Source organism: Myotis daubentonii, chromosome 8 (genome assembly GCF_963259705.1).
Source record: "Myotis daubentonii chromosome 8, mMyoDau2.1, whole genome shotgun sequence".
In the NCBI taxonomy this organism is placed as follows: domain Eukaryota; kingdom Metazoa; phylum Chordata; class Mammalia; order Chiroptera; family Vespertilionidae; genus Myotis; species Myotis daubentonii.
In genome coordinates this window covers 83,064,967-83,077,067 of record NC_081847.1, presented here as the reverse complement: position 1 = coordinate 83,077,067, position 12,101 = coordinate 83,064,967, and the positions used below count along the sequence as shown (strand labels likewise).

General features: G+C 41.0%; 1 protein-coding gene across 6 annotated transcripts in view; it reads left to right on the top strand.

Moving 5' to 3' along the window:
- Nucleotides 1-12,101, top strand: part of EPG5 (ectopic P-granules 5 autophagy tethering factor) — an 84,238-nt gene that overhangs the window by 19,544 nt on the left and 52,593 nt on the right. For all 6 annotated transcript variants that reach the window (XM_059707206.1, XM_059707207.1, XM_059707205.1 and 3 more), the window contains 7 exons: nucleotides 174-329; nucleotides 1,131-1,288; nucleotides 3,060-3,214; nucleotides 6,345-6,485; nucleotides 7,782-7,946; nucleotides 10,328-10,447; nucleotides 11,060-11,319. In XM_059707206.1, the coding sequence (XP_059563189.1) occupies nucleotides 174-329; nucleotides 1,131-1,288; nucleotides 3,060-3,214; nucleotides 6,345-6,485; nucleotides 7,782-7,946; nucleotides 10,328-10,447; nucleotides 11,060-11,319 (1,155 nt within the window). The remainder of the gene's footprint in view (nucleotides 1-173; nucleotides 330-1,130; nucleotides 1,289-3,059; nucleotides 3,215-6,344; nucleotides 6,486-7,781; nucleotides 7,947-10,327; nucleotides 10,448-11,059; nucleotides 11,320-12,101) is intronic.

Below are 12,101 nucleotides of genomic sequence, written 5' to 3'. Positions count from 1 at the left end.
CATTTTCCCTACACTAAATGTAAGCTCCACGAGTGTAGGGGTTCCCTCCCCCCATTGAGTTCCCTTCAGAACGTAGAAGATAGTAGGTGTTCAGTAATGCTTCAGATATAATTAAAGCTGGCGACAGTGAGGACATTAATGAAGAGTGCTGTCTTGTCCTTCCTCATGCTCAGGATGACTCTTGGTTATGTGAGTGACCATTGGGCACAGTATGTGAGCCACAACCAGGGCGTGGGGTTGGCCCTGGAGCCCTACTCCATGGAGAAACTACAGGTTGAATTTGATGAGCTGTTTTTGAGAGCTGTCCTCCATGTGCTGAAAGCCAAAAGGTAAGCGAGTATGACTATAAGTGTTAAGAAAGATTGACGTGAAAGTATTGACTGAAGTAGATTCCTTGTAATGTTTCCTCTAGTCCTTATCTTGAGCAAATTCATGGGCTTTAGTTTTCTTATCTATAGTGCTGACTGAAATGATCTCTCTTTCAGGTTTCTCTTAGTCTTAAAATAACTGGATTCTGAGATCTAGTTTTGATGCCCCTGAACTCGTGGGGTAGCTGTGAGCAGGGGATGACCTTTACTTCACAGCGAGGCAGAGTAGGTGCTCAGTGCATGGTCCAGATGATTTTCTGACTTCTTGTTCAGGTTGTGAGAAGTCACTGGAGGGTTTTTGACTCCCCGCTCACCCACTCCCCGTGAACCTGCACACTTGCTCAGGCACATGCATCCACACCTCTGCAGCCTGTTGGTCAATCAGTTCTTAAAAGAATCTTTGGTTCAAAAATCCATTTCTGCTCCTTATTACCATCCTCTCTGTGCCCCAGTAGCCTCATGTGTGAATTGGGGATAATATCAATAGCAGTGCTTGCCTTGGTTTTAGTCAGGATGGAGTGAGTTGATATAAGCATGAAGCAGTGATTACAACAGTGCCTGGCACAGACTGAGTCCTTTGTGCGGATTTCCTGTGACTGTGATCTGTCCTCAAGGTGTTGATGATCGAGACATGTTAGAAAAATTACTGTAGTATGATTTAAGAATTTTTTCCCTGTCAGAGCTGAAGGTTTGTCTACTTTCTCAGTGTGGTGAGGTTGACTGATAATATAAAATGCTTCCTGCTCTTTTTGAAACACACAGACTTGGCATTTGGCTGTTTATGTCGGAAATGCCTTTTGGAACACTGTCGGTCCAGATGCTCTGGAAACTCTTCTACCTCATGCACCAGGCGGAGAGCGGGACCCTGGAGACTCTCTGCACTGCCCTCCTACCCGCGGAGTGCAAGAAGCAGCTCCAAGGTATAGCCCCCTGGAACAGGCATCCTCTTTCCCCACCTGTGCGCCTGTCCGCTGCATTGCTTTCTTCTCTTCACTCTTAGAAGGTCTAAGGCAGGGGTCCTCAAACTACGGCCCGTGGGCCACATGCGGCCCGCCAAAATCATTTATCCGGCCCGCCGGGTGTTTTTGCCGCCGCTGCCTGTTGCTTAGCAGCCGACTAGTTTTTTTTTAAACTATAGTCCGGCCCTACAACGGTCTGAGGGACAGTGAACTGGCCCCTTGTTTAAAAAGTTTGAGGACCCCTGGTAAGGGAATGTTTTACTTTGCGTATTTGGGTGATAATTTTGAAATTCGAGTTTTTGTGGATTTTGACTTACTAGAATGTAGTTTCAGATTTCATTCTAGAATGCTCTGGATAGTAATTTCTGTAGTAAACCCAATTTGGGGATGGGAAATGAAAATGGGGTTGGTAAATGCCCCATGGAGTTATTATTATTTTTAAAAATTATTATTTTATGGATTTCAGAGAAGAAGGGAGAGGGAGAGAGAGAGAGAAATATCAATGATGAGAGAGAATCATTGATTGGCTGCCTCCTGCATACCACCTATTGGGGATTGCCACCTATTGGGAATCGAGCCTGCAACCCCGGGCATGTGCCCTTGACAGGAATTGAACCTGGGATCCTTCAGTCCGCAGGCTGATGCTCTATCCACTGAGCCAAACCAGCTAGGGCCCCATGGAGTTATTTTGAAGATACAGGAAATTTGATGTACTGCCTTCGATATCTCAAATGTGTGAGCATATGAAAGCACTGTTGGCTTGTTGCCTTCTTACTGTGGAAAGGTCTGTCAGGGGAATGTGTTTACTAAGCAGATTATTTTTCTTCACTCTATACAACTTGTCTTTGTAGCACTTAGTTTTCTGTCATGCATTGCAAAGCTATTGACTAATACTGCCCCCTATTGGCAAAATGTAATGTTGCTTACATGGCATCCTCTGAGAAATGGGCAAAACTTATATGGGGATAGCAAAATTAGGTTTATAGTTGTGAGTACGTGAAAGGTTTTATTATTTATTAATTATTGTATTATTTTCCATATGAACAGCTGTAAGTCTACTTTTACCCCACCCTGTATACTGTGTGTCACATTCATCAGTATTTCAGTCATTGTTATAATCGGTTTCTTGCCCCAAATTTTCATTTATAATCAAATCTCTTTAGTTTGGAATGCCACGCTTGTGCTGAGTAGTTTGCCAGTCTTAGCGATTTTTGTTAGCAGGGTTGCCATTCATTTGCCTGGCAATTTTCAAGTAGCTTCAAGTTTGCCTTTGAAGATGTCTCACCGAGTGACAGTACTAGTGCTTTGCAGTTGACAAAGCGCTTTACCAGTGACATGGCATTTAATCTTAAATAAACTTTGGAAGCAGATGCGGAAACTGAGGCTTGAAGATGTTAAATGTCAACTCTGAGGCTACATTATCGTTAGAGTAGGAAATTTATCTGGCCCAGCCTTCTTCTTTGTGCCTGTAGAAATCCATTCTGGAACAAAGAAAGAGAGTTTTTGTTGTCTAGTTTTAGCAGGAAAGAAGTGAAAGTTTAACCACATGTATACCTCCTGTATACACAGGAGAGACCCAGGCACATTGAGTAACTTCACGAAAGAACTTTTGTATCTTTACATATTTCTGAATGCCTTTTAAATTTGATATCTTCTTTCTCTCTGGAAGAGTAATTAAAGTGATATATATTTATTCTTTCCCCATTTTAATTTTTTTGATTTGAACTTACAGATCCAGAACATTTTGTGAACTTTGAGAAGTGTCTTTCTTCCATGAATAGCTCAGACGAGATTTGCCTTCTGACTACATTTGCTCAGATGGCTCAGGCCCGGAGAACTGATGTGGATGAAGACTTCGTAAAAATTATTGTTCTGGAGATATATGAGGTTAGAATACTAAGTTTTAGAAGTCAGCTAAAAAAATATTTTCTTTTGGATTATCCCCTCATTGATTCTTTTGGAATTGCTTTAAAAACTGTTGTGTACTGTCCTCTCTCATGGGAGCTGGTAATCAAAGGAACATTATCCTATATAATAAAAGTCTAATATGCTGTGTTTGGTCGTTCGGTCATCTGTTCAACCAATCAAAATGTAATATGCTAATGATATGCTAAGGCCGCTCAGTCGCTCTGTATGATGTGCACTGACCACCAGGGGACAGCCAACCAGTCGCTATGACATGTACTGACCACCAGGGGGCAGACAGTTGACCATTCGCTATGATGTGCACTGACCACCAGGGGATAGACACTCCTACCGATAGGTTAGCTTGCTGCTGGGGTCCAGCCGATAAGGATGGGCCAAACACTCCCTGGAGCCCTCCCCTGGTTCCTTCCCAGCTGGTCAACTTCCCGCGTCCCTCCCCGGCCCTGATTGTGCACTGGTGGGGTCCCTCGGCCTCGCCTGCACCCTCTTGCAATCTGGGACCCCTCGGGGGATGTTGGAGAGCCGGTTTCAGCCCGATCCTGCAGGCCAGGCCGAGGGATCCCACTGGTGCATGAATTCGAGCACTGGGCCTCTAGTTTTACTATAAGGAGAGTGTTGAAAATATGAATCATTCCCATTCCATTTCCCCCTATTATTTTTTGATATTTGATGCATGAGTTTTGATAAGGAATAGACAATCTGATACAGCCTGATACTCATAGTTTTTTTCTTTTTTAAATATTTTTTTTTATTGACTTCAGAGAGGAAGAGAAAAGGGGAGAGAGAGAGAGAGAGAAACATCAGTGATTAGAGAGATTCATTGACTGGCTGCCTCCTATATGCCCCACACCAGGAATCGAGCCTGCAACCTGGGTATGTGCCCTGACCAGGAATTGAACTGCGAACTCCTGATTCATAGGTTGACCCTCAACCACTGAGCCATGCTAGCCAGGCGATACTCATAGTTTCTTTTCTTTTTAAAAATATATTTCATTGATTTTTTTTTACAGAGAGGAAGGGAGGGGGAAAGAAAGTTAGAAACATTGATGAGAGAGAAACATCAATCAGCTGCCTCCTGCACACCCCCTACTGGGGATGTGCCCACAACCAAGGTACATGCCCTTGACCGGAATTGAACCTGGGACTCTTCAGTCTGCAGGCCAACGCTCTATCCACTGAGCCAAATCGGTTAGGGCTCATAGTTTCTATACTGTCTGTTCTCTCCACCCTCCCTCTCCGTCCCTGCCAATAATATGGAAATCTGGCTTTTAAGTCAGTTTAAAGGAGATGATAAAAAGAATACTGAACCTGGAGTTAGAAGGCCTGGATTTCTTTTCAATTTGCTATTAATTGCCCATCTCATATCAGAAAAGATACCTTACCACTCTTGGCCTCAATTTCCTCATCTATAAAATGACTAGCTGGGCCCTGGCCAATATGGCTCAGTTGGTTGGGTTTTGTCCTGTGCACTGAAATGTTACTGGTTCTATTCTGGTCAAGGCACATGTCTGGGCTGTGGGCTCGATCCCCGGTGGGGGGCATGCAGGAGGCAGGCTATTGATGTTATTAGGCTCTCACATTAATGTTTCTCCCTCTCCTATCCTCTCTCTCTCTAAAAATCAACAAAAAATATTTAAAAAATAAAGATGAGATTCTTGTTTTCTTCACTTTTTTACTGAGCCATCCCTGACAATGGAGGAGAGTGAACTTCGGACCCTCGAATGTCTAAGGACATAACCCTAAGTGGTCATTAAAACTTTCATTGGAGTTTTGTGTATATTAAAATAAAAGTATATTTAATTTAGGCTGTCATTTATCTGTTTATCTTCATAAAAAGTATTTGCTCCAGCCCTAGTCAGTTTTGCTCAGTGGTGAGAGCATCGGCCCTTGGACTGAAAGGTCGCAGGTTCGATTCTGGTCAAGGGCACGTACCTTTGTTGCAGGCTAGATCCCCAGCCCCAGTAGGGATGTATGCGGCAGGCAACTGATCGATGTGTCTCTTTCACATCGAAGTTTCTCTGTCTCTCCCTCTCCCTTCCACTCTCTCTAAAAATCAATGGAAAAAATATTCTCAGGTGAGGATTAACAACAACAAAAATATTTCCTCCAAACTATTCAAGTAAACTCCAGTAAAGTTATGTTTCAAGAAGAGTCTCTGAGGTTATTATCCTTAACCTAGCACTCCAGTTTGAGAATGGCCAAGAGGATGAATTCTTTTCCAGGATCAAATAAGCTATTAAGCTGTACTTATGCTTGTATGTCGTAACCATGCATGAGGCTAAGGCCTGGATGCATCTGCAATTCCAAACTATCTCCATGTTGTGAAAAACTTGGGGTAGAGGTATGTTTTCACATGCATTAAAATTGCTTTAGCAGTGGATCGTAGCATTCTCCAAATCCTAAAGTAACATTTATGCTCTTGAATAATGTTTCAAGTGTTTTGACCAGTACTCACAGTAAAAATTACATTCTGTATTACATTCTGATGCTGTGTGTGCACATATGTAAATTCTTACAAGAAATTAAACCAATACTTAATTTTAAGTGGATGCATGCTCACATTTTTCTATTCTATTTTACTTTACTGTTATTTTTCTGTTTGATTCCATTGTATTTAAAAGGTAAATGCTGGCACCACTGGATTGTGGCTTGTAGTTTGGAAGACATTGTTTAAGAGGAATTGGGAAACATTGATGTTTTAGGAGCCTTTGTAGTTGGGGATCTTATTTTGTAGGAGAGAATATGTATTTCCATGAAATGCATTCTGAATTTTATCATTTTAGTGATTTCCTCAAGTTTAGAAAAGTTTTACACGGAAGGGACTATTTTATTGCTACTTTAGGGTTTACTTTCTGAATCCAGCACATGAAATCATGTTACCTGTTACCTTTCCCCGCTCTTCTCTCCCCTTCCACCTCCCAGCTTCAGGGAACACACTTTGTTCTCTGAAGGTCTCACATGTTTTTGAACCTTGTATGAGTTGAGGCTGTTTTTTCACTTTACTTGAAAACATCTCTAAGTAAATTATGGAAATGTGTTTTGACAGATAATTGGTATTAAAAGTGCCATCTCCACTCTCTCCCACTTTTAGGTATCGTATGTTACCCTGTCCACCAGAGAGACTTTTTCAAAGGTTGGTCGAGAGCTTTTAGGGGCCATCACAGCTGTTCACCCGGAGACAATTTCTATCCTTTTGGATAGAGTTCAAGACACCATTGACCAGGTTGGAATGGTAAGAGCGCTGCTTTTGTTTATTTGTTTGTTTCTTTTAAATCCTGGAGTAATGGAGCAATGGGCAAAATAGTAAGGCTGTTGGGAATGAGTGAGTCATGGGCACAGCAGGACGAAGAGAACATTTAGTGTCCTGGGCTCTGTGCCCTTCAGATGCCTACTTGGGGTCAGCTGCTGCTTATAGAAAGCTGTGATTGTTTTTCTTTAATCTCCTCAAAGTGACCTACCTCCCTCAGTAACAGGTTTTTACTTTAAATAATTATTATAAAGCCTATAGTTTATTAACAGTTTTTATTTCATAATTTTGTTTGGCTTTCATAATTTTATATTTTACCCTTGGAAGAAACAACTCTGATTCAGAAACAAGACACTATTTAAATCAGTCAAAATTAAAAGCAGTAGTTTGAGTTGAGCAAGACACATATAGTTTATTTCTGTATTTTTCACAATCACTTTTGTAATGTTTATATAGTTTTTTGTTTGTTAACCCTCCCCAGAAGATATTTTTCCATTGATTTTTAGGGAGAGTGCAAGAGAGAGGGAAAGATAGAAAGAAACATTGATGTGAGAGAAACACATTGATTGGTTGCTTCCTGCATGAGCCCTGACCAGGGCCTGGGCCAGGGAGGAGCCTGCCACTAAGGTATGTGCCCTTGACCAGAATCGAACCCGGGACCCTTCGGTCCGCAGGCCAACAGTCTATCCACTGAGCAAAATCGGCCAGGGCTTTATATAGTTTTTAATAACAGCTTTATTGAGATATAATTCATATACCATACAATTAATATACCATATATTCTATCTAGAATGTAGAAGTCAATGTATTTTAGTATTTTCACTGAAATGTACAAACATGACCACTGCCAATTTTAGGACATTTTTTCATCTCAGAAAGCAACCACATGCTCGTTAGCTATCATTGCTCTATCCTTCCATCCCCTCCAGCCCTAAGCAACCACTAATCTATTCTGTCTATATAGTTTTGACTATTCTGCACATGTCATATAAATGGAATTATGTACACAGGTCTTTTGTGACTAGCATCTTTCATTAGCATGTTTTCCAGGATCATCCATGTTATAGAAGGTGCTAAATATTCATTTTTAATATTAACATTTTTAATATTAACATTTTTAATATTCATTTGATTTGGTTGTCCATTTCACATCTCTAAAAATCAAACAAAATCCATTTTCCTTTGGAGAAGAAATTTTGCAAGCAGTTTAATGATGTAGTATTATATATAGGATTGTCTCTAAGTTTTGATTTTAATTATTATCATTTTCTTCTTAATAAGGTGTCTTTATACTTGTTTAAAGAACTGCCTTTGTATCTTTGGCGACCTTCTGCATCCGAGATAGCTGTGATTCGGGATTGGTTATTGAATTATGACCTGACAATGGTGAAGAACAAGTTGGCCTGTGTCATTCTAGAAGGACTGAATTGGGGACTTGGTGAGCAGGTATGTGTTGAAACCATTCCTAGAGCAGCGATTTCCAACCTTTTCCATCTCATGGCCCACATAAGCTAATTACTAAAATTCTGCAGCCCACCAAAAACACACTTTTTGCTGATCTGACAAAAAATAGGTATAATTTTTTTTCAATCACACCAGCTGGCTATTGTGTTGGCTGTTGTCATTATTTTATTTGACAATCTAAGGAAAAAGACGTCAGTGCCCCTGACTAAATAGGTATTGCATGTTTAAGATTTCTTGCGGCACACTGGTTGAAAATTGCTTCTGTAAACTGCAGGTTCTCCACACATCCATTTCAGAGAAACATTTTCTTAAAACATTAACCTTTCCGAGTATCATTTGCAAGATCTGCAGATTCTTTTAGCTGTGTCAGAGTTTAGGATCTTCTCTTTCATTCTGTTTTTGCAGAGTGAACATCCTCTGAATGAAGATAAATTGTTACACATTGAAAGTTCTTTCCTTTTTTTAAAGACAATTTGTATCTGTTGTTTTATCTTTGGCTATTTACTGCAGTTCCTCCTAATTGCTCTCCTGCCTCTAGTCCTTCCCCTTCCTGCATTTTGTCTTGCGTGTCATTGTCAGATTTGTCTTCTGAACCACTCTGGGCTGATTGAGAGCCTGAGCCAGCTTGGGTTCTATTCCCTCTCTGCCACCTCCTGGCTCTGTGCTCTGGGCAAGCTCTTATACTCTCTGGGCCTCAGTTGCTCATCTCTAAGCATCAATATTAATAAGCTTACTTCATAGGGTTTTTGTAAGGATTCAGTAGCTTAGGACATGGTAAAACACGACAGTTCCTGGCACACGCCAAGTACTCAGTGGTGGTAGTTTTTATGAATGGTTTGTTATTCTTAAGGCCTTGTTACCTATCAAATGTCTCCAAGATGCCAGGTCAAGTGAATTAAAAACATTTTATTTTTATTTTTTAGTCCTCACCTGAGGATATTTTTTCCATTGATTTTTTAGAGAGAGTGGAAGAGTCAGGGAGAGACAGGGAGACATATTGATGTGTTTGTTTGCCTCCTGCATGAGCTCCGACCAGGGCCGGGCCTGGTTGGGGGAAGAGCCTGCAATCGAGGTACGTGCCCTTGACTGTAATTGAACCTGGGACCCTTTGGTCTGCAGACCTATGCTCTATGCACTGAGCCAAACGGCTAGGGCTCAAGTGATTTTTGACTGTTAAACCTTTCCTGTCTCTTTACCCTAGATCTTAGTAGTAGACTCCTTGATCAAAATATTTAAACATTTTTAAGGGAAAATGGGAGAGAACTTAGCCCTCTCCAGTTGCCTGCCATCTTTTGTTCCGAGCAAGTCATTTAGTCCTCACGGTCATGGTCAGTGGTTTGCCTGAACATGACTCCTGTTGTCCAGTTGAGAACACTGAGGCCAGGGAGCTCTTCCCCTAGGGCAGTGGTCGGCAAACTGCAGCTCGCGAGCCACATGCAGCTTTTGGCCCCTTGAGTGTGGCTCTTCCACAAAATACTGACTTCTGCGCATAGGCCACAAAGTTTCAATCGCACTGTACATGCGTGCCCGCACGTGGTGTTTTGTGGAAGATTCCCCTGTCAGTCTTCTTGCTCCTTTTTAGAGTTAGAAAGGTCATCTTCTATGAGAGGGTTAAAGAATGTGTTTCTTCAGGTGGCAGAGGAAGATGGAAAAAAATTTTTTAAAGGCCTTTTAATAGCTTTTCTTTAAAAAAATATTTTTATTGATTTTAGAGAGAGGAAGGGAGGGGGGAGAGAGAGAGAAAAAAACATAGATGTGAGAGAAAAACATCGATCAGTTGCCTCCTGCATAAGCCCCAACTGGGGTTTGAACCTGCAACCTGGGCATGTGCCTTGACTGGGAATCGAACCAGCAACCTTTTGGTGCATAGGACAACACTCAGCCAACTGAGCTACACAAGCCAGGGCTGGATGGAAATTTGATAGACAACTTTAAACTCCTGATTATTACACCTGTGTTGTTGAGTATTTTTTATATTATCAATGCTTATAGAACAAGAAAAGGGAATATATACTTAATTTATTAAATATCTCCCTGGTTTGTGGCAATGCCCTTAAACTTATAACTTTGTAGAGATTATAGGGAAGGGGAGGAGGATTACATTCAAAGATACCTGTTATGCCTGGAGTCTGGGATGACCCAGGTCTAAACCTATCTAGGTACAGCGTAATGTTTCTTTAAAATGAGATTTAAATCCCCCCCCCCCCGTCATTTTATAACTTAATCATTAAGGAACATGGTTTTTAGAAAATTTAGCTTCTGCATCCAAGATTCTTTTTCACTGTTCAACCTAGTTTTTTGGTTTAAAGGTATATTAAAAAATATCAAGATTGCATATTTGTGCTTAATATTCTCTTTAATAGGGTACCCTTCATCTGGATCAAGCAGTCCATGCTGAAGTGGCTTTAATGATTCTTGAAGCGTACCAGAAATACCTCGCACAGAAGCCATATGCTGGGCTTCTTTCTGAAAGTATGAAGCAGGTATTGCCTTCCCTTATGTATTGAGAACATACATCTCTATTATAAATAGCCTGGGTGGATAAAGTTACCATATTTACCCTATGGTTGGGTAAAAATTTTCCTTTAAGAAGTAGCCCACATATGACCATTTTAATATTGTGGAATTTGAGTTGAGCTACAGAGGTGTGCTGGAGCTGGCCTGTACTGGCTCAGGAGAACTGATTGAGACATTTTCAGGAACTCCGCAAGCCAGGTTAACCTAGTAGTAGCTTGAAATTGACCATGGTGGGAGTGTTTTTAAACCACCTAAATTGGCAAATGTATAAATGTGTTTCCTCAGCTCCAACTGGTTGTTAAACTTATTTCCCAGCACACCATTTTTTTGCATAATAACTTCTATATTATTATTGTTTTGCTTGGCCTGACTCAGATCAAGTTCACAAAATGACTAGCAGGTAAGCAGAAGTGGTCACTTTGAGAAATTGCTTTAATTTAGTGTCACAAACATGAATACCAATAAGTTATATGTTCTCTCTTTCAACAGCATTATTGATCACAAAGGAGATGGATGGGTTAGCTTACTGATTTAATGTGCACATGACTAATCTGGTTTAAAATAAATCATTGTTTTAGGTTTCATATTTGGCCAGTATTGTTCGATATGGAGAGACACCTGAGACCTCATTTAACCAATGGGCCTGGAACTTGATCTTGAGGTTAAAACTGCACAAAAATGATTATGGAATGCAGCAGAATTGTCCAACTGTTCCTTTCTCCAGCACTGTGCCTGACATGACAGAGTCTCCCACGTTCCATCCCCTCTTGAAGGCTGTTAAAGCGGGCGTTCCCATTGGCTGTTATCTGGCCTTAGCTATGACGACGGTGGGCCACAGGTACAGTGTTTGGGCTGAAATCTTATAGTCAGTGATACTGGAATCTCCTCTTTCACATCCCAAAGTCTGAGGCCTCCATTAAACCTATCTAGAGTAATCAGGGCCAAAGCATAAGCCTTACTAGCCTATCAAGGGGAAATGCTGCCCAAACTCATATGATACATTTGTAAGTTACCTTGTAATAGACAGTTACCTTGTTGCGTTATGAAGTGGTGTTGTATGTGTCACCCAGTGTGGAATGTTTATGTCAGCAGTGGATGTATTTAGTCTTTCCCTCAGAATAATCAAATAAAAACAATTGCTCACTTGTACAGAATTTTAAAGTGATGGCAGCCCTGGTTCCTCAGCTAAAGGGCTAACCCTGCCCAGGGGGATGAAATGCTTGATGAGTCTCAGGCTTCTCTGGGACGAGCTCATAGCTGTCTGTATCTCCACCCCTGGAGCATGTATCCTGCTGTATTGTAGTTGTCTGCCTAATTTTATCAGGGGTCTTCTCTGAGGTTAGAACTCGGGAACTGTGTTTGTCTTGTGTTACCAGAAACAATGAATGAATGAATGCTTAGTTGGTTAAAAATCCTTTACTTTAAAGATCATTTTCCTACAAGGTATTCATTTTTTTCTAGCCTACCCATTTTTCTAAAAACCTCTCTGACCTATGCTTTCTGGTTCTTGCATTTCATATGCATTGTAACACTTTTTAGTATTCTGATTTCAACGTCATGTTCCACATTGAGTGTATTTTCAGTGGGATGCCAGTTGTCCTATCAGCTGTTCGTGTTCAG